The 23,631-nt window shown below is 37.6% G+C and overlaps 1 protein-coding gene across 1 annotated transcript in view; it reads right to left on the bottom strand.

Moving 5' to 3' along the window:
• Positions 1-23,631, bottom strand: part of PCNX2 (pecanex 2) — a 348,308-nt gene that overhangs the window by 200,648 nt on the left and 124,029 nt on the right. Inside the window, exons 16-18 of the mRNA XM_036756504.1 lie at positions 5,946-6,055; positions 4,134-4,230; positions 401-493 (exon numbers count right to left, since the gene is read on the bottom strand). Coding sequence (XP_036612399.1) covers positions 401-493; positions 4,134-4,230; positions 5,946-6,055 — 300 coding nt within the window. The remainder of the gene's footprint in view (positions 1-400; positions 494-4,133; positions 4,231-5,945; positions 6,056-23,631) is intronic.

Here is a 23,631-nt window from a genome sequence, read left to right as displayed (position 1 = left end):
TCTCTGAGAATTGTACAGAGTTCAGCTTTTTCCCTGAGTACCTTCTAGTGTTGGATGGATCACATAACCGCAAAGGTGGCCAGTGATCCATGGGATTGCCAGTGAATGGTTCTTCCTACTGAACAAGACCAACAGTTCTTCCAAGTGGTTAAACACACTGTTTCTAATACATACATATATAACCTGACCTCTAGGCCAATTCAAATTTGGGAAATTGTTTTTAACAACCAACAGATTTTTCCTCAAGTCCAAAACTTCCACTAGTCTCCTTCCCTTGGTCTAAATATGCTTTCAAAAGCTTGCTGCTTTGTGAACAGATGTAGCATCTTGAAAACAAACAAACAAACAAAAAAAAGACACTAATAACATGAGAGATAAAGATGAGAAATAAAATACTTACTCTTAATGACAGGAATACAGTGCTAGCACTCACTGCAAATGAAAGAATAGCAACCACGGTGCAGACAATGAGATCTGATTTTAGGATCTCCTTCTGTAAAAAAGATGTTATATGTAAGTACCCCTCTCCCCATGCTCTAGGAACACAAGCAAGTCCAAGGAGAGGCTGTCAACATTCTGTCAACTCATCTGAAATGTGCTCTGTAGAACACATACTGGGATGCAATAGAACATGCAGCATTCCATGAGTTAGAAGCACTGGGAGAACCAAGGTTGAGTATTTAGAGAGGCAAAGCTCATATGCTCCTGGTGGCATATCCCAAACCCTGCCAAAGAGCAAATCTTTCTGAATGTGTAAAAAACGTAAAGTTCCAACTCTGTAAGCAACAGGTTGGGACAGTGTATCTATCCTTGAAAAGACTGTGGAGTCCTTGGTTAAAGTGATTCTCCCTATGCCACAGGGAGGCAAATGAAAAACCCAATATTGGGAGCAACTGGTGGCACAGTGGATAGAAGGCTAGGCCGGAGTCAGAAAGATCTGTGTTCAAATATAGCCTCAGACCCTTACTAGCTGTGTGACCTCCATCAAGTCACTTAATCCCTGTTTGCCTCAGTTTCCTCAATTATAAAGGGGATATTAATAGCACCAACCTACCTGGGCTGTCATAAGGATCAAATAAGATATTATTTTAAAGTGTTTAGCACAGTGCCCAGCATGTAGTAGGCTCTGGATAAATCCTCATTTCTTCCTTCCTTCCCCTGGCCCATAATCTCTTCTTGATTTCATAAGCACAGATAAAAAGAATGGCAGAATAGCCAGTCATCAATCTCCCAATCTTTGATTTTACTATGAAGGAGCATAGATTTTAAAATCTCCAATAGGACAGAATGGAAATTATCTTATGAGAAAAATACGCTGTATCATCGCGAAGACGGCATTCCTGTCTAGCACATAAAATACAAAGTATTGTGGGAAAGTGTTAGCAAGAGGAAATGGGTGCCTATGAACAGTGTCATGCTGACAGCAAAATTGGAGAAAATGGGATTGTTTAATGAATTGAATCACAGAAATTTAGAGCTGGAATGGACCTTGGAGAACAATCACCTAGTCAAGGTCCCTCATTTTACAGACAAAGATTAGCTGTGCTACCCAATTACTCCAACTTGTAAGGAGACTACATTACTCGAGTTTCCTCCAGGGTAATTATAACCGAGGTTAAACCAGAGTCTGAAAATTCAAAAGACCAAAAACAAATTCACTCCCCCTTCTAGTCAGGAAAAGGAACTGTGCCATTTAAATGATAGTTTTTGGATATGGCCTGCCTCACAGAATGAATAGAAAAGTATACCTTGGGTTATTTTCTTTTGTTTTTAATTATGCTTTGGAGCTCCCTACAAGCCACTTTGCTAGTTATCTGGCTATTTGTACTAAAGACCAAACTAAAGGGAAGGAAGTAGGAAGCAAAGCTTGAATTAACACCCTCGGGCCTCTGTTTAATGTAATAATCAATCTTAGGCTTGCCTATAGGAATTAATTATAAAGCAAGGAAGTGCCACTCTCAAAGCTGAATGGTCAATTATCTACCACAGCTGCTTTGAAATTCAATTGTCAATAGCTGACAATCCCTTACATGGTTGGATGGAGGGGATATCGTATGACCGCACACTAAAGATGCCATGTTTATTTTCTGTAATGCTAATCTGAAATTAGCATAGAGAAGAACAGATTGGGTTTTAATATTCACCCTATTCAATGTGGCTCTCAGAGACCGTTAACAGTCATTTGCTTCTAGTAATGGCCAATTTTCATAAGTCTCCCATTTCATACCAAATGCCTTATTGAAGGCTTGCTTGCCTTACTCAAAGCATAGTCCTAAAGTCAGAGTCTCTGTATGATGACAGGTAATGGTAATTTCTTCCCTTCTATTCCTCACTGACTCATTAATTAAAAAAACAACAACGAAACTATAGCATTTAAGCACTATTTATTAGAGAATGAGAACATTAGTCTTCCCCCGCCCTCAGTGACTCAACTCAATACCAGGGATCACCTTAAATGTAAGCATGATCACCATCTAATGGTGATTTTTGTTGCCGTTGTATAGTTTTGGTCATGTCCAACTCCTTGTGACCCCATTTGGGGTTTTCTTGGCCAAGATACCAGAGTGGTTTGCCCTTTCCTATTCCAGCTCATTTTACAGGAAACTGAGGCAAACAGGGTTAAGTGACTTGCCCAAGATCACATAGCTAGTAAGTGTCTGTGTCTGAGGTCAGATTTGAATTCAGGAAGATGAGTCTTCCTGACTCCAGGCTTGGTATTCTATCCACTGTGCCACCTAGCTGCCTGCCTAGGGTTACATAAATGCTAGCTATTGGTATTAGAACATTTTGGGGGAAGGTCATCTTAAAATTTAGTTTGTCTTCTTTTCAAGCCAATAAAAGTCTGTGTGAGTGTGTGTGTGTGTGTGTGCGTGTGCGTGTGCGTGTGTATGTATGTGGGTGCAAGTACACTAGAGAATGCTGTAGGAAGTCTCAAACATCAACTTTCAAAAAAATGCTGTAAGTAAAAATGAGAGAAGCTGAATTGATTTTTCAAAAAAGTATTATAACCAGGGTTGAATTATGCTTCCTAATGGCTTGGTGCCCAATTATGGAATCATTCCAAACACTGTAATCTAATCTCCTAAAAAAGTATCTCTGAATACTGTATAGTAAAACATTTATAAAGTATATAATTCAAATTGGGAAACATGATAATCAAACACATTTAATCAAATATATGATGCAACACCACTAATCATTACTTGTTTCTTTTTAATCACTGTCTTATTTTTTGCAACAAGAAGTCAGGAATAATACTAGTAATGGTAGTAAAAGCAGCTATCATTAAATGGTGCTTTAAGCTTTGCAAAGCACTTTACTTATATCATCTCATGGTCATGGGATATGGAAAGGGTGTATTTGTGTCAATTTTTGAGGCTTAGGACTTTACGGTCTCAGAATACTATTCCTCAGCTTACTGTGCTATTTTCCTCTCCTCTTCTCTGTGCCTTGATTCTCTTTGATCCTGTTCTTTCCCTCCTCTGCCTCAGGTAGTAGCCCTGAGACTCCTATTGCCAGCCTGTGCAAATCAGAGAAGGACTATGGCAGCAAGAGGGAAGAGTCTGGGAAACACAGGGAAGCTTACCCTTCAGGTAACATGCTGATTACAGTAAATTAATTGTTGTATTCCCTGACCATAAGTGGGTGTGATTGGCAGAGTGCCAACAATTTGAATTGCTGTGAGTTGATGCTATGTCTTCTAAGGTAGTCTGCAATTTATGAACAGGTTATGTTCCAAAAGCTTGTTTATAGATTGGTTGTTTGGAAACTAGAATGCGTTTTACTGTAGATATGAGATTTGTACATGGTGGTTAGGATCCTAACACAGCCTATAAAAGTCAACTGAACCCATAATGTACCTGATATGCAGGATTATGTTAACAGAGCCATAGAATTTAACTACCATGTTTCTCTGGGAAACATGTTTTGAGTTTCAACTTGGGATTCCAAAGAAATATGTCCTCTTTGCTAGACCTGCCAAGCATTGTGAAAAGAGATTCTTCTGGTTCAAAGTCATTGGTGACTTGGGGCTGGGTCTTTAGGGTTAGGGGATGGGAAATGGGAAACGGATGCTGTGGTGGTAGAGTTTGATATCATTCATCCACAATATAGCATAGAGACAAGGGACTCACCACTGAGTCTCTCATCTTCTTGGGAAGTGGGTCTGATGGCATCTCTTCCAAATTTGGGTGTAAGAAGTGAGGAAATAATTTACATTGCATAAAGGACCTGAAAGTAGATAAACACAAACTTTATCTTAGAAAACATGTTCTTCTGAGAGTGTTCCTACAGTAAGGAAATAATATACTTAGTTATTTAGGTAAATGGAGGTTTTTATTACTAAAGACAGGCCATTAAAGCAATTGAAGCACACAAATATGATTTTTGTTTTCTCTTTGCTCTTAATAGATTGTACAAATTATACATTAAGAAATGCCTACTCTATTTAATCCCAAATACAATACACCTCATCTTTTTATGTATATCACCAATGTCTTAGAAAACTCAAAATATTGAACCAAAACAAATTCAATTTTCCACATAACATAGATATGAGGAAGGCGAAGATCTGACATAACTTTCCAAGATAACAAAAGATAAGACTCGATTTTTGTGTATGATCCCAAAGTGACAATACAAGAACTAGAAAAACAGATGGATCCCTCTCAAACCCTGAGGGGAGTAGTAGCCAACCATCATCTAAGGTCTTAGACCACCAATTGGGAGTTGGGAAGCAGCTCTGAGGAGATGCTATATTTGTATACCCACATTCTAGCACAATACTTCCTCTCCCTCAGATTCCATGTAGTAGTCACATGGCAAAAGTTTACTGAATGGAATTGAATTCCGCTGAATTGAGGAAATCAGCAGTAAGACAAAAGAGTACTTCCATCTTTTGTCCCACTCAATGTACAATATCACTACTGAGATTCTTAGCATAAGCTTATTTGGTGACATCCACATTTTTATTTTTTACTTTGTGATATTAGAATGTCAGCTAATCTTGAAAGAATAAAATAAGCAAGCAAAATGCTGCTCTGCTTCTATGCTTGACCTTCTCTCTGCCTCTTCCTCCTCTGTCTTTCATCTTTTTGTTCTCAATATTATAGAATAATTATAGTCTCTCTGATGTCCATAGTAGTAACTGTCTGTATCAGTCCAAGTGTTCATATACCTTTGGGAAAAATTATGCAAGTTGGTATTATGGACATTTAAGGTACTGTTTTGTGTAAAAAAACAAAGATATTTTAGTCTAAAATAGCACATGTAACAACAATTTACATTGTCAAAAGATGTGATTAAGGGAAGAGAGACTAGGAAATGCATATGAAATTGCAAAGGTCAATGTTCAAAGGTTTAAAACACTTGGGCCTGATAGGTTACATTGATTCAAAGAGAATCATGTGTCTTTTGGAGAATAAGGAGCAGAAACACTTCCTTCCATCCTGTGCATATTCTGTACTACATTAAGAATTATTATTTTTTCCTAAATAGATTAAAGTCTCAACTTCCATCTCCAGAATTAGATTCTTCTAATATTCCTGTGTATAGCTTTGCTGTCCAGGGAAAAGTCCGATGCAAGTGAAGAGATCGTGGGATTTTTTCTTGCTTCACTGAAGGGGAGACAAAACCCCGGCATCACGAACTACGTATCATCCCAGACCTGAAGAAATGCATCTGTTTATTCCATTGTGTTGTTTAAGGCAATAAAATCTCAGGCAAAGTTGGATCTTGACCATTAATTTCAGGTAGTTCAGAGTGTTTAATGGTTTCTCCCCTCAGTGAGTTGTTAATTTTATGGGAAGATGGATCAGACCACAGTGAATGCTGAGCATGGTCTCCACACTTCAATAAAACTGCGACCCTGCAGAAATCTTGTCTAACGTGAGTCTGTGGAAAAATGAAGGAATAGCACAAAGTAAAGGATCTGCCATGGTACTTACATTAAAACAGATGGATCACTGCTTTGTCTGCTCAGGTGATAGGAAATTGCCACCAAAAGACCACAGAAAGCAGAGAACAGGGCTGGAATGTGTTGTGTACTCCAAGGTTCCTAAAGGAAAGAAAAACATTTAAAAAACTCTACATAAGAGATGAAGTAAATAGGGGTTCATTGGGACTGAGGACCACTTCCTAAAAAGCCATTGATTCATTCACTCACTAAATGATCTTAGCTCAATTCTTTCGGTTTTTCAGTACTTCCCTTGCCCCTAAAACCTCCATTGTCTACTTACCATTTTGGTTGCTACACTACAGTTGATATCCAGTTTACTGATGTCCTTCCCTGAAATATGGTACACAGAACTGAATATAATACTCCAAATGTGGACTTATAAGGGCATAGCAAAACAAGATTGTTACCTCCATTATTCTTGGTATTTTATCTTTTTGAGGTCAGGGACCTTCATTCTTGTCTTTGTATGCCTAGCACCTAGGACAGTAACTAGGCATAAAACTCTTAATGAATGCTCCCTGATTGATTCATAGTTTAGTCTTAGATCTCCTTAGCTTTTTTGGTTTCCATGTCACACTGTTGATTTTATTTTTAATTATATAAATTACCAGTTCTTTTTCACACAAACCATAACCTGCCAAATTTAAATTGCCTCCATTCTTTACTTGTGCAATTAATTTTCTAAACTCAATTATAGGGCTTTGCATTTTTTCAAGATGGTGGAGTGAAAGCAGGGACCCACCTGAGCTCTCCCACAAACTCCTTCAAATACCTCTAAAAAGTGAATCTGAACAAATTCTAGAGAGGCAAAATCCACAAAAAGATGGAGTGTGGAGGACTTGCAGCCCAAGACAACCCGGAAGGTCAACAGGAAGGGTCTGTTGCACCAGCTGGGAGAGGAGCACAGTCTAGCGTGCAGGCTGTAGCAGTGCAGGCTCAACCATAGCAAAGCATAGCAGACACTAGGGGACTGAATCACTGATAGTAGTAGCAATTCCTAGACCTCTCAGCACAGGAGGGGGTGTCTGTTGGAACTGGTTGAGAGAAAAGCACTGTCTCGTGCAGGACCTATGGCAGCAGCTGCTCCTGGGGTTATCAGACCACAGACTGAGTGTTTGAAAGTCCCCTATTTAAACTTCCGGGAGCCAAGATGGTGGAATAAGCAGTAAGTCACTGTCACCATCCCCTGTTGACCTTGAAAAACCCAGAGAATATTGACCCAGGAAAAATCCTAGAATAGTGGAGTTAGCAGAAAGATGAGGTACAACAGTCTTTTAGCTCAGGAGGCTAGTGAGATTAATGGGAAAGGTACCTCTTGCTGTGGCTGAAGGGGACCAGCACAGGGCAACAAGCCTCACCCCAGCAGACCAGTGGGAGGTCCTGAGCCCCGGGGTGGCATTAGAAGGCAGAACTAGTACCCAAAGGCAGAAATCAAAGAGAGACAGATTTCAGCTTGATTTAAGAGAAAACTTTCTTATAGTAGAGTTCTTCTAGCAAAGCCTGAAGGACCACTGGTCGATTATGCTGTAGACAGAATTTCTGTTCAGGTATGGGTGGTTCAGTGGATTAGAACACCAGGCCTGGAGTCAGGAAGACTCAGTTTCCTGAGTTCAGATCTGGCCTCAGACACTTTCTAGAGATGTGACCCTAGACAAGTCACCTGTTTTCCTCAGTTTCCTCCTCTGTAAAATGAGCTGGAGAAGGAATGGCAAATCATTCCAGGATCTTTGCCAAGGAAAAACCCAAATTGGGTCACGAGGAGTCAGACACATCTGAAAAAGCTGAACAATAACAACAGGCAGTGGATCCGGATGACCTCTGAGCTCCATTCTAACTCTATGACTGTGTGTATAAAGGAGACAAAAATGGCAGGCCTCATTTTCAGAAAGGGAAGTTATATGCTCCTAGAGAAATAGAATTGCATTCCTCCAACCCAAATATATTCATCACAGAATGCTATCTTTTGACAAGATGATAGATTACCAGATCAGGGCTCTAAATTCCAGGCTTATCCTTTTCCTTCCTCCCACACTTGGATCTATGTACAAGGAGACTCAGCCAAGAAAATCAGGGAGAGAATGAAATATTGGTGTTTAAATCAAATGAAGATTGAATAGTACAACATGATTAAAATAGTAGTAACACTATGAGATTACAAAATAATATCATTTAAGTGGGTTCTTCTCACCCTCAGATAATACCATCCAAAAAATATATATGGTGTTTTAAAATATGGTGTGTGAACCTTTTCTATCTCTATTCTGCCACTTTATTTCATTTTCTTTATATCTCGTATAGTCTTTCAGTTCTTCATTTGCCAACTAGATTGAAAGCTCCCTGAGGGCAAGTTCTTGTCAAATATTTCTTTCTCGTCTCTACTCCCAACCCAAACCTAGCACAGAGCTATACAGGTGATGATGCTCGACAAATTCTTGAATATGAAAATGTCCTTCTATTATATCTTAATGCTTTTTGTTTCTCTGACATGCTTTTCTGGTTCCTTTCTCTGTCAGATCCCCATTTCCTTACTTTCTTACTTTGCTCTTACAAAATGAAAAAAAAAACCACATGAGGAAAACCTTGAAAACATTTCCCCCCATAACTGTGTAAGATTCCTCATTCATTCTATTGCTTCTTGCTTTTTTTTTAAAAGTGCTTTATTTATATAATTTTGTTCTGTGCTCCATTCTAAATCAGAAACTCTCAAAGGTAAAGATTTCCTTTTTTAAAAAATGTGCCCCAGATGCAGTTTATGTGTGTATGCCCTTTAGACATTCAACATCTACTCTTTGCTTGACACTGTAATTTGAGAATACTACTAGATTGTCTGGTGATTTCACATACCTACAAATCATTCCCCTCAAAGACACTTCATTTATTTGAATATTGATCCATATAGCAGAGATTCCTTCATCTAGTTATCAATGCAAAGTCAGTAAGATGGGACCCCAAATTAAACATTTAAAGATGGCCATCATTCCTACAACATCAAAGGTCAACTTGATTAAATATGAGTTCATCTTCACCTTGTTAGGTGAAATAAGTGAAATGATAAGAATTTAATGTTTCTTAAGCCAAATCACATCAAAGAATTTTAAAATTCAATATTTTCCACTTCTGTTAAAGAATCCAAATCTCTTAAAAATACAAGGTGTGGAAGGAAATCTCCTATGTAAAATAGCACTTATGTTGTGGTTTATAGAGTGTTTTTGTTCCACAACACTCTTATGATATGGATAGACAGTGCATGGAATAACAGTTATGTCTATTTTACAGATGAAGAAAGCCAAGGAAGGGCTTGACTATGGTCACCTTAGTTACTGAATATTGAAGCCAAGATCTAAAAGTAGGTCTCCTAATGTAGTGAAATGATTATTGCCTTTGATATCAGAGGAACTAGTTTTAATTTGAGGCTCTGCTTCTTACTACTTTTTGTGAGTTCCCTAGAACCATCCGATGCTAAATGTTCTTATCTAAAAGTTGACCTCTGAGGTCAAGATGATCTTCAAGGTGCCTTCAAGCTCTAAATCTATGGTCTTATCAGTTCTAGGACAGCACTCTTTCTATCAGATGAAGATACCTCTAATAAACTTGGACACAGTCTTCATTGTAGTAACAAATATATACATATCAGATGATCTGTACATAAAACTAGTAAAATCCATGCTTTTAAAATGTATTTAGATGAGCAGGGCAGCTAAATGGCACAATGGATAACTTTATCCAAGCCTGGAGTCAGGAAGACCTGAGCCTAGTTTTGCTTGTCCCCACTCTCCAATATTCCATGCTGCCTTTTATGAGTTATGGGATGTCAGTAATTCTATAAAAGAGTTCATTAACTAAACAGTGGTGCATCAACTTTTCCATAGAATAGGTGGATAACTGGGATAGCTACATTGCATAGTGCATAGAGCACTGGGCTTGGAATCGGGAAGAGTCACCTTCCTGAGTTCAAATCCAGCCTCATACACTTACTAGCTGTGTGACCCTGGGCAAATCACATAACCCTGCTTGCCTCATCTGTAAAATGACCTGGAGAAGGAAATAGCAAACCACTCGAATATCCTTGCCAGGAAAACCCCAAATGGAGTTACAGAGAATCGGACATCACTGAAAACGACTGGACCACAATGACAAAAGTGCATAATATATCTTTTTGGAATATTTTATTACTATGCCAAACTATACACAATTTAAGCTCATAGTTCTCATTGGAAGGCAATTATCATTTATTATTAGTTCTCAAATTCCTTCTGGTGTACGCCCTGTATTACACTAGACTAAATCACCGTACTCATTCCTTCACACATGTGATTTCATTTATGCATAATCAATAGCTTAAGGATAAATTACTATAGATGAAAGATAGTGTGTTCACAGGAGCAGGAGAAAGGTAATGAATACATTTTTTAATATAGTGGCGGCAAAGTAAATGCCACAATGGCATATTTCTTTCCTTGAGAAAGGTGTTATGTAGCAGGTCTGGATACCACATTTCAGGTCTTGCTTTGTATGTTTTTCAGCCTGGACTCTCATCTCCATATGGATTATTCCCTTAGGAATAGCCAGTTTTTTTTCTGAGCTCTGACAGACGACAAAGTGGCAGGCCACCCAGATGGTCCTGGGTTCTTGAATGGAAATTTGCCCTGGAGGTCCAATCCCTTGACTTGATCTATATAATGCAAGAAGCAAATTTCCAACTCAGATAATTCTGGAATGATGAGGCAACTTAGAGATTATCATGAATTCCTATTCCTTTTACGGAGTAGTAAGATTTAAGACTCTATCTTTAAGTGAAAGCAAAAGATATTACAACTGGAAGTGAATTTAAAGGTCACTTAATCTAATCCTCTGCTTTTATAAATGAGGAAACTGAGGCTCATCCAGGTAGAATGATGTGTATGAGGCATATAATAGGACCAGTGTTTTCCTTCATTTCCATGACTACCCTGACTTTTCCCTCTAATTCATCCTGATTGGCTCCAGATTCCCCATGCAACTTCCTGGTCTAGGGGACTAATGGGTCCCAACTATGTGTACCCAGGGCCTCTCAGTCTCAGTAGGTGTCTAAGACCACACAAGTCACCATGCCCTGATGACTGAATGATCAAATGTATTCCCAGTTGAAGAAGAGAGGAGCAATGTCTGGAAAAATCTAAGTGCCACTGTATCTTCATTGCATATCCTTGCTATGTTAGGGCAAAGTAAACCTCCTCCTTTGATCAATGACTCACAAATGCCCCATTTCTTCCCAACATGGAACCTGAACTAAGAGGGTTCTGGGGTTAGAGGTGTGCCAACAACAAGGCCACATAGATAGTTATTGGCAAAGCTAGAACTCAAAGCATTATACCTCCCTGGGAGCACCAATGGCCTTCTAACACTGTTCTCTGATTCTAGAAAGATTCTGGTCAGTCTCTTTTGAAGGAACTTCATCACAACACTAAGAATTATAAACTCCTAGAGTTATAGTATGGGTTTATACAAGAGCAAAGATTCTTAATCTAGGGTCTGTGAGCTTGTTTAAAAAATTTGGCTTGATTTCTGATATTTAATTAGTTTCCTTTGTAACCCTATATATCATATTTATTTTATGCATTTAAAAGCAGTATTCTGAGAATGGATCCATAGGCTTCACCAAAAAAGAACCCTGCACTAAAGTGTGGCTTGCTGATGTGTGGCTTTAGGCCTCCTTCTCCCATTGGCTTCCTTCCAGGCGACTCCATTTTGGGGCGACTCCATTTCATCCCCACTGTGCTTCTAACTCTTGCTTCACCACCATTTCCCTGGGTGGGAGCTTCCTCCCCTCCTTTTCCCAGGGACTATCTTTCTTTTAGCTTATATTTATATTCCCAGTCCATAGCAAAGCTCCCAGCACATAGTAGTAAACAGTTAATAAATGCATATTTTCTGCCTACAGGACCGAACAACAGATAAAAGGAAAGAATAAGGAGCATCAAGATCTTGACATTATAAAAGTGTAATCTACTTTAATAAAATATGATGCAATGTGGTAACTGGTGAATGAGAACCCAGTGTCTGTGCATGCTTTAAAGACCAGGTCTGTACTGTCTACCTCTTAAAATATCTTTTAAAATTTATTTATAAATGTGTTAGACATTATTTATTTACATTTATATGTAAAATCTTCAAAGGAAGATTTCTTTAAAGAGTATGTTTCCCTAATCCATTCTCAGTTTTTCTTTATCTTAACATGAAGTTGGGAGTGGACAGGTAGATAAAGAAATTTAAAGCTTAGGTATTAGGAGATCTTGCTAACTGAAGTTGAAGTAGAAGTAAAGAAAAGATATTTCTGAAAATTAATTGTAAGCCAATGGGAAAATGTGATTAAATTTACAAAAAATTTTCAAGGATATATTCATTTTTAAAATAAGATAATATTAATATTAGTATCTTTAGATAGAGCAGTTAGGTGGTACAATAGATAGGGCACTATGTTCCAATCATGAATACTCATTTTCATGACTTCAAATCTGGCTTCAGACACTTACTGGCTATGTGACTTTTAGGTGACAGAAGAGCAGGAGAGAGAGAGAGAGAGAGAGAGAGAGAGAGAGAGAGAGAGAGAGAGAGACAGACAGACAGAGAGAGAGAGAGAGGAAGAGGTGAAGAGAGGAATAAACATATTCATTCTGCTCCGGGAATATAAAGGTTTTGAAACTACTATTAAGTAATCCAACCAACCTTTATGGTTCTCAAGTGTTTTCAGTAAAGGTAAATTTGGTGAATTGAAAGCCAAAGCTCTCAGCTCTTACAAAACAAATTGAAGCAAGACAACAATTTAATGTTCACAGACAAACAGGATGACAAAGAACAGGAAGAAATGGAAGGAGCATTCTGTCTCAGTGACGCAGCAAATGCTTTCTGGCAAGATATATCATCTCATCGAGGGGGTTCTTGAATCACTAGAACCATTAAGGAGCAAGGAAAGGAAAGATAGCCCTTAGCTAGATGATAGCTATGGTGAAAGGACTAGTATGAAATGTCAATAGTTTCATCATTGTAAAAAACAAAATGTACTGGGCTTCAAAGTAGTATAGACTTTTTCTTCACGAATTGGCAAGGCTATATCTCTGCATAAGACTAGTTGGACATCTTCACGGAAAAAAATGAATGAGAAATGGGATAAAGGTTATGAGGACTGAACAAAAGCAACATTTATTTTTCAACCCGTATACTGACAAAAAATTGATGCATACTTGCAAACTTGCCAAAAGTCACACTTCTAATGGCCATTATATGTTGGGTTAAGACTGAGTATGAAAGTTAGCAGAAATGAAGGTTTTTTATCGAGTGCAGACACACATTTTCCTTCCAATGATCTTTTCATAAAATGTCTCTCATATTCCTCTTCCTTTCCATTTTCCACCTCAATTTCTTTGGGCATTTTAGGTTCAGCAAAACTATGATATAATCATGCTTTGAAAAGTTGCTTTTGTGTTTTAACTACCATTGCTATCATTATTATAAAAATGAAAGGAAGCTTTTTTTCCTTTTCTATACCTTCTCTGGTATAGGAAATGCACTACCAGTACAGGTTGGTCAGCATCTTCTAAATTGACTATTGATCAGTAAAGGGACTTGCCCAGGATCACACAGCAAATAATGTTAGCTATTCTCTAGCTCCGACGGTCACAGAAGAGGAAATGGATGTAAGCTTCAGCATATGAAATTTTAATTAGATACATGAAGGACTTTCTTGACATCCTGAAACTGGTAGTAGCTAAATAATGAAGTAGATAAGCCAGGAAAGCAGAATTTCTCCTGTGGAAAGTCTTTACAAATAGGGTACACGTCAGCCTCGAGTAGCATAAATGTAGCTTGACTGAGACAGGAGGGAGGGCCAGAGGCCTTTTGTAGTCCCTTCTTGCCCTGTGATTACACTGGACATAAATATGTCACTGCTTGATAGTTCTGAGAATCTCAAAATGGAAATTAAAACTGCTATTATCTTAGTTGTTGTTTAGTCTGTTTTCAGTTCTGTCTGACTCTTTGTGACCCAATATGAAATTTTTTTTTAGCAAAGATACTGGAGTGGTTTGCCATTTCCTTCTCCGGCTCATTTTACAGATGAGGAAACTGAGGCAAACAGGGTTAAGTGACTCACCCAGGATCACACAGCTAGGAAGTGTCTGAGGCTGGATTTGAACTCATGAAGATGAGTCTTCCTGATCTAAGCCCAGTGCCACCAAGTTGCCCCATTATCTTAGTACAACTACTTAATACTTACATACGTATATGTGTATGTGTGTATATATGTATGTGTCTACATTCGTGTATGTATGTGTATGTATATGTGTGTGAGTGTGTGTGTGTGTGTGTATATATATATATATATATATATATGAGAGAGAAATCATAAATATTCTTTTTTTCTGGATCTCTGACTTCACTGTATTTCATCCTGACCCAAACTAACCGCACCCAGGTTAATTTCATACCATGTCACAGCACATGCCTCCTTGTACCTCCCTGCTCTAACTTGGATTCTTGCTTTCTAACTTTAGCCGTGACAATATCGATCAAATCAATATTACTATTTCTGGAAAGGACTTGGTAATTTATTGTCTTATAACTCTATTCATCATCCCTCTGGCTTCCCTGATAAAAACACTCCTCCTAGTCCACCACTCCCCTTCACGTGTTATCTTTTTTCTTTTAAAAATGTAGACTTAAATATTAAAACTCAAATATACAATAAGAAAAGAAAAAGAAACATTATAAAAAATATAAAATAAGAAAAGAAAAAAATGTGAGGTTCACAGCATAATGTAAGAAAAGATTCAAAATATATAGCAATAAATTTCCATTTCAAAAAAGCCTGTATAATGGAGTATGGAAATCTATCTTGCCCTATAGGAAAATAGAAGGAGAAGGGGATAAGAGAAGGGGGGCTGAAAGAAGGAAGGTAGATTGGGGGAAGGGGTAATCAGAATGCATCTCCTCTTGGGGTAGGGGGAAGGGAGAGATGGGGAGAAAATTTAGAACTCAAAATCTTGTGGAAGTGAATACTGAAAACTAAAAATAAATTTTAAAAAGAAATAAATTTAAAAAGAAATAAATAAAAAGAAAGCCTATATAATAAATACTATGTGTTGTATTGAGACCTGTATGTGTTATCTTCTGCTATTTGAATAGCAGCTCCTTGAAGGCAGAGACTGTCTTGTTTGCTATATCCCCAGGAAATGGTATGGTTCTTAGCATGTAGTAAGTACTTAAATAAATGCCTTTTTATCCATTCTTCTTTGATTGTTCTACCTGTATGTTCTATGGAATGCAACCCTTAATGATTAAAAAGTCAGTTTTCTATCCCACTTAAAATCTGCAGTTTAATGCCTGTTCCAAGCTCATGCTCTGGGAAACATACTGAAGTTGACAAATAGACAAGAAGCAGGCATTTCTAAAAGGATTGATAATAAGCCTCAGAGAGTACATTTGTCAAGTCAGAGAGCTGGTGAATAAACAAAAATGCATTTGGGGCTATTTGGGTTTTTTAGTTTTTTTTTTTTCTTTTTGGGGGAGAGGAAGTGTTGCATTTGAGGACTGAGACCATGACTGACCTGAAGTAGGATTCTTGAAGAAAATTATAAAAAAAAAACCTGTTTCCATATAGTTTATAGCATAACAGGCCTTAACTCAGAAATGTTTTTGTTTCAATGTTCAAGACTGCACGAGGAGAAACAGAATGGATATGCGGATCCAAACAATCCCAGCACCACTAGAGGAATTCTTTGTGATAGATTTTTTTCTTTTCTGTACCTTTGTTACTAATGTTGAACTTTTCCTACCTTAACAATTCTCTCGGAGGGAGGAAGGCAGGGCAATTGGGGTTAAGTGACTTGCCCAAGGTCACACAACTAATAAGTGTGTCAAGTGTCTGAGGCTGGATTTGAACTCAGGTCCTCCTGACTCCAGGGCAAGTGCTCTACTCACTGCACCACCTAGCTGCCCCTCTACCTTAACAATTTAATCAAGTATTTGAACAGATTTTCTCCCTTCTATCCCCACCTTGCTCAATACATTATAGAATGAAATGTGAATACATGTATATATGCATATCTAAATATATATATATATGTATTTCCCTATGTATAAATATGTATACATATGTATGAATATTGGGCAGCTAGGTGGTACAGTGGCCAGAATGCTGGACCTTGAGTCAAGAAGACCTGAGTTCAATTCCAGCCTTACTACTTGTGCAACCTTGGGAAAGTCACTTAACCCTGTTTGCCTCAGTTTCCTCATCTGTAAAATGAACTGGAGAAGAGAATGGGAAACCAATCTAGTATCTTTGCCAGGAAAACCCCAAATGGTATTATAAAGAGTAAGATATAATTAAAATGACTGAGCAATATATGTATATATGTATATGTGTGTGTGTGTGCACAGACATATATGTGTATAAATGTGTATATATGTATGTATATACATTTACATATATTTATGTATGTCTTCTCTGACTCCCAAATAGAGAAATAAAATTATGTGCATACACATTTGAATTCAAAAGCTAGATAGTTGTTTTTTAAACATAGGTATAAAAAATCCACATGTAAGAAAATGTTTGAGAGGGAGATGTAGTTTTAAACAATTTATCATCCAGTAATAATGAAGTGTATAATATTTGACAGTTCTCTTCAAAATTAACATCCCTAATTGCTTTGCAATGGGTCTTAAGAGCCTCTGAATTGGGAATGATATGAATTGATGAGTGTTGGCTCCAGAAAACTCCCATAGGCATTGAAATGTTTTTTATGTAGTAGAAATGAGACTCTCATAGTCCTAGAATTTTACAATAAGTTTCATATGCATCTGTAAATTATGTTGGTTTAATATATAGGTTAGTACACTTTTGTTTAAAAACATTTTGAAAAAAGAACCATGTCTTTGAAGGAAATCTAGTTTTCTGTATTGTTTCCTGAGAAATTATAGATATGTATTTATTGAAATTTACTGTCCAAAAATTCAAATTTTAATTATTTAATAATACCAGGAGGCCAAATTCATATTTTATTCTGTATCTCACACCAGTTTTAAATGGCTTCTTTACAAAAGAAAGAAAAGCAAAGGAAAAGGATATCCCTTCTCCAGATGACTAACTATACATTTTTTGAGTTTCATACCTTCACATTTACTATGATCTGGAAGCCCTTCCCCAGGAATAAATTTGTTTTTAAGCTAGGAAGAACATATGAAGAAAATTTTCCACAAAGACTCCATCATATAGGAATCTGGTGTAACTCTACTACTTTGTCGACTCCACAGTTCACACAAATTTCAAGTTAACCATACCGTAACCATACGGCTTCTGTCAAGTCTCAGCTAAGATTCCATCCTCTCCAGGAAGCCTTTCTCAATCCTTCTGTATTCTAGTTCCTTCCCTCTATTGATTATTTCCAGTTTAAGCCTTGTATAGCTTGCTAATATGTAATTACTTACATGTTATTTCCCCCATTAGATTGTGAGCAAGGGCTGTCTTTTACCTTTCTTTGTATCCCCAGTGCTTACTTAGCACAGTGATTGCTACATAGTAGGCACTTCGCGTATGTTCAGATAGATTTAGCATATGACCCTATGCGTGTGTGGGCACTCAGGAGATACTATTCTATGATAATAACAGGGATAACTGACATTTATGCAGTTTTTTTACATGTATGCTATCATTTGATCCTCAAAACAAAATAAATATTTGAGTGAGGTAAGTACTATTATATCCCCCATTTTACAAATGAAGAAACTGAGGCTCAGAGGGGTGGTGAATTGCTTATGATGACACCCCACTAATAATCATTTGAGGCAAGATTCTAACCTAGATCTTTCTGACTCCAAAACCCCGTGTTCTTCCTACACCTCTCAGCTACCTTTTTTCTTTTCTCAGAGAAGACTTTTCCCAGCCTCTTCTCCTTCCCCTTTTTGTTTCAATCCTTATTTGCCCAAACTAGCAACACTTACTTTATAGCTGGGTATGGGTCAAGAATAATTATATATTATGTATTTGTGTTTGTGATTGTGTTTTTCACAATATTAGGAAGAGAATATAAAGATATATTTTCATTTTAAGAACAGAGAGTTAGTTTCCTCATGGTCTTAGACTGAATGTTCCCTTAAAGACACATGTACACAAACAACATGGTACATGTTAATAGTTGATAAGTGTTCCATGGCAGCAGGTATTCTAGGAGATGAAATGAAGGAAAGATCACTTCTGGGTGGTACAATAATATCTTCCTGCCTTTCCCAAGCCTTTTAGAGATGTAGCCATCTTTCTACTAACCACTCAGATTCAGTCATTTTCCGCTCCACCATTTGAAGTATCCTTTTACTTTCCTCTAACCACTTTCTAAAATTAAGTCAGCTACAAAACCCTACTAACACTCTCTCCATAACTTCTCATGGGTTTATACCTTCTTCTGCACCCTCACTTTTGAATCTAGATTTTACCATGTCTAACTATTGCAATTTGTTTTACAACAATCTATGTCAGGGGAAGCTAGGGGGAGCAATAGACATAATGCCAGGTCTGGAGTCAAGAAAACTCACCTATGTGAGTTCAAATCTGGCCTCTGAACTTACTGGCTGTGTGACCCTGGGCAAGCCACTAAATCTTGTTTGCCTCAGTTCCTTCCCTGCAAAATGAGCTGGAGGAGGAAATGGCAAACCATTCTAGCATCTTTGCCAAGAAAACTCCAAATGGGATCACAAAGAGTCTCTGTTTTCTCATCTGTAAAATAAACTGGAGAAGGAAGTGGCAAACCACTCCAGTATTTTTGTCAAGAAAACCCTAGTTGGAAAGGACTAAACTACTAAACAAGAACAACAAATCTATATGTTTCCATTGCCTACCCTTAGCTAATCCCATCTACTATTACCACTTAATTCATCTTAAATCCTGTCAACAAAATCTCTAGGATTGGATTTTTCCTCATTTTTTAAAATGAGGGGGTTGGACTATTTAAGATCACTTCCATATCTAAATCCTATGATTCTACTGGACATTTTCTGTAGCTTGTGGGGCTACCCACACTCTTTCTACTTCCCCAAGAGAAAGAACAAAAATTGAGAGAATAGTAATGGGCTACTGTTCTTGAAAATCCTGCCCAGTAGCTAGTGTTGTGAGAATAAGTCCATCTTGCTTCATGATAGAGTCTAACTTTAACAAGCCCTATTCCTAATGGGTCCTAAAAGGCTCATAAAAACACATTTTAAGAGCCCTTTCCCCAAGTGTCAACATCAATGTCTATATGTTTCAAAGTCCTTAACCAAATGTTGCCACCTTCCCAGTCCATATGGTTGAAGGTAAACTGCTCATTTCTATTTTTGCTTAACCATCTTCCACCTAAAGATGAGGAACCAGTCACTTTTTTTCCATCTTTGGAGGTGGATTGTTTTGTGGCTTCAAAGTCATAGCCTCTCTGAAAATGTCTGCTGTTAAACAGAGCTTGATCCCCATTAGTTTTTTTATGACCGTGACACATCATTGTCATCACATGGAAGAAGCATGCCCTAGAACAGACATTTTCAAAGTTTTCAAAATCGTAGATATTTTATGCTAAAAAGAAATAAAAGTTTACAAAACCTCACTCAAATGGTTGTTTCAAATAACCAGTCAATAAGCAGTCATTTATTAAATAGCTACTATATGATAGATGTTGAAGGTGTAAAGACAAAAATGAAACAGTTCCTATCCTCAAGGAGTTTATATTCTATGGAGAAAGACAACATACACATATATAATCATATGTTAAATATATGCAAAATAAGTCTAAGGTAATTTCATGAAGGAGAGGAAGTAGATAGAGAACTGGGCCCTAAGCCAAGAAAACTTGGATTTAGAGACTGCTTCTGACACATACTGATTGGATGACTATTGGCAAATCACTTAACCTTTCAGTGTTTTAAACAACTATCTCAGACTATAAGTTGCAGGCAGGTGCAAGATTGCATTGGTGGAGGAAATTTGTTCCCCTGAGAATTCTCAATACCACACAGGTCTGGTCCCTATCTCTAATATTTTGGAGGGGAGAAGGAAAGGAAGGCACCAGCAATTGGGAGGATCAGGAAAGGCTTCGTCTAAGAGCTGATACTTGAGCTGAGCCTCGAAGGAAATGAGAGATGCATTTTAGGCATAGGGAATAGGCAGAGCAAAGGCACAGGGATTTAAAAAAAAATAGTGTCACATATGAGGAACAACAAGGCAGATGTGGTGGGATCAAAGGGAAATAACGTATAAAATGGCTCAAAAGGTACTTTAGGATTAGGTTGTGAAGGGCTTTAAGTAACAGACAACAGAGTTTCTACTCAAAGGATACTCCAAACCGAAACTAGTTTATAGCCGAATAATGCATATTGATTCTAATACACATTGAATCAAAATATATTGATCTCATATATTGATTCAAATAATAATATTATGTATATTTTAAGGGTAGTAAGGTTGGAAATGAGAGCTGTTATTGGGATTGCAATAAAAGTTATTTTTATGTTGCTCCTTATCTGGGTCAGGGTAAAAACAAAGGCAATACATTTTCCAACTCCAGTGGCCACACTTACACCATTTATTTTCTGGCCTACTTCTTCACTGACCTGTGGAACAAATGCATTGCTGTGAGGATGACAGTATCACTTGGAAACAGAAGAAGAGAAAGGAGCTGGATTTAGAAATAATATCCTCCTGTGAACTTAAAATATGGAAAAATTTCAGCCATTTCACAGAAGTACCTACAACCTATTTCCATTTGTAAAATATCCCATAGAGGCCTGGCAAGTTTTCACAGAACCCTAGGGTTCTTCAAAACACAGTATGAAAAATACATTCCTAAGGAAAAGAAGCCTGAATTGTAATTGCTCTGTCCAAGGTCTTTCCATTGACTTTCCATTTATACATCTGGTATGTACGTTGTTTGCAATTTATCTCCCCCCCATTAGAATATGAACCCAAGGGCAAGGACCATATTCTTGCCTTTCCAAAGAAATGCCCAGCACAATAGCTCACAGATAGTAAGTGCTTAATAAAAGCTTATTGATTGACTCCAAGGTCACCAGTGGTCTTCTATTCAAGAATATAAATGGTCCTTTCTTCTTCCCATAGATGAGCATCTCACCAGATCTCTACAGAGTGATGAATTTTTCAGTCACACTAATTCATGAAGACAATTTCCTAAGACATAGTGGAATTGTGATCTCTGTTTATGAAAGGAGACTGTACATTGACAAAAAATACAGGTCTATAATGTACTGAAGTGCCAAAATAGTTCTCAGTTTCTACCTTCATCTTCCTCAACCAATAGCACCGGTCACTGCTGACAGTATCCTCTGTCTAGATAATTTCCTCTGCCTTGGTTTCTGTAACACTTCTTTTTCATGGTTCTCTCCCTATATTCCAACACACTTTCTTCTTTACTCTCTGCATCTCCTTTCAAACCTTAAGCACAGACATCGCCCAAGGTTCCGTTCTTTACCCTCTCCTCTTCTCTCTATATTCGTGACCTTGGTGTCCTGGTCCAATCCCACATCTACAGTTTTCAACTTTATCTATAGGAGAAAACTAAAATTCAAGATGATCCCAAATCTTCTGTCACTTCCAATATCTCATAAAAGCTCCATTTCCATATTTCCAGCTGCCAGTTAATGGATATCACCAGTTAATGTCCTGTTAGTATCTCAGACTCAGAATGTACAAAGTAAATATCCCACAGTGGCAGGAAAAAACACTAGATTTTGCACCAAAAGACCTGACTCTGGCTCTTCTACTTCTACTTGTGAATCCTTGAGCAAGTGGCTTAATTTCTCTGTCTCAATTTCTTTGTCTTAAAATAAGAGCTTGAACAAGTTCCTTTAAATTATCTTGGCCTCTATTGTTTCACGTGTAAAATAAGAGAATTGGACTAAATGGCATCTGAGGGATGTTTAAGCTCTAAATCTACGATCTGATCACTAGATAATCTCCAAGGTACTTGCTTACTTTAAATCCTATGTTCCTGCCAAATTTGGCTCCTCTCCTTTACATATCCATTTTTGTTATGAGTGACATCAACCACCCAGAAACTTAGGCTCAAAATCTCAGAGTTATTTTTGCCTTTTCTCCTCTCTCTCATCTCCAACATTTAATCAGTTGCCAAGTCCTGTTAATTCTACTTTCAAGGTACTTCTGAAACCTACCGTCCTCCCACTACCACATTCCCTTTCCCTAGTTTAGGCCCTCATCAACTTTCACCTAGACATTTGCAATGCCTCCTAAGTAATTTTCCTGCCTCCTATTTTTCCTCACTCAATAATCATCCTTCGCAATACTTTCCAGTTCTGGGCATGACTCAATGACTGTAATTGCAACTCTCCTAAAAACTAAATAAAATAATTTACGGCTCTCTCTTGACTACTGAATAAAGTATAAATTTCTTATACAGACATTCAAGACCCTCATGACCTAGTTCCAATCTTTCTAGACTTATTTCAGACGACTCCTTTCAATGGCTCTGTGTTTTGGCTCATGCCTGGAATGGACTCTTACCCAACTCTAATATCTCAGCCTGATAGAGCCCATCAGTCTTTCCCAGATTCAACCAATGCCATGTCTTTATCCAAATTCAGAGTGATCTTTTCCCCACAATTCCTTGTATTAACTTGCTTGGAATGGACACTAGCATAGTATCCAGCTTGTAGTACTAATCTGGCACAGAAGATGCTTAATGCATGCTTTTTGAGCGACTGTACTTGTATTTTGCATTTATCGCACTGTTTTTATTAGTTACTTACGCATGCTTTATCCTCTTGTTAGACTGCAGTCTTCATCTCTGCACCACCAGTGTCTACCACAGCTGACTCCTTCTAAGTGTTAATTATTATTATTGAATTGAGGTTAAGATGTTTGGTTTCTAGTTTCAGCTCTGCTACTAGTTCATTCTGTGATCTTGGCCAAGAAACCTCTCAGGGTTTCCGTTTCCTCATTGCCCAGATGAGTTCATTATCTCTTCTAGTTCTGACAAGTTTCTAGTTCTATGAGAGCAGTTTGCTTCGCTTTACTTTGGTTTTAAAATAGCAAGGGACCATGCTGTGATCTTGCTCTGTAATCCCCATATATTGTTAAGTACAACGAAGGCTTTCCATTAAGAACTGTTAAAAAAGACACATGATAGTGGATAGACTGAGGAACACTTGAGTTCAAGTCTACCTCGGATACTAACTGTGTGATTTCTGACTAGTGACTCAATCTATGTGCCCCAAGCATATGCCTAGGATTTAAATAATAAGCAGCTTTTAATCCATGTTGGTCAAGGTCATTTCCATATTGAAATCTCCTCTCTTTGATGGAATCTAATCTCCTTCTAGTAAAGCTTAACAATGTCAAATTATAGCAAGAATGCTTTAAAATATAATCTCTTAATAAGTAATAATGATAGTAACAACTACTTTAAAGTCTGAAGAGTGTTTCATATACTTAATCTCATAGAAAACATGGTTCGCTTAAGCACAAAGAAAGTACAACTAATTACTTACTAAATCTCCCTCCAGGGGGGCAAATATGCCAATTGTTTCCATATATCACTGTCCAATACACAAGTCAATCAGGGATTCTATTTTCCTGTTCCACGCTACAAATGTGGAAGAAGGAAAACAAAAAGGCACATGAAATTAAATGACAGCTAATTTGCTTT

This window comes from Trichosurus vulpecula, chromosome 4 (assembly GCF_011100635.1).
Source record: "Trichosurus vulpecula isolate mTriVul1 chromosome 4, mTriVul1.pri, whole genome shotgun sequence".
Taxonomy (NCBI): domain Eukaryota; kingdom Metazoa; phylum Chordata; class Mammalia; order Diprotodontia; family Phalangeridae; genus Trichosurus; species Trichosurus vulpecula.
The sequence above is the reverse complement of the archived record's forward strand: the minus strand, read 5'-3'. Positions and strand labels throughout refer to the sequence as shown.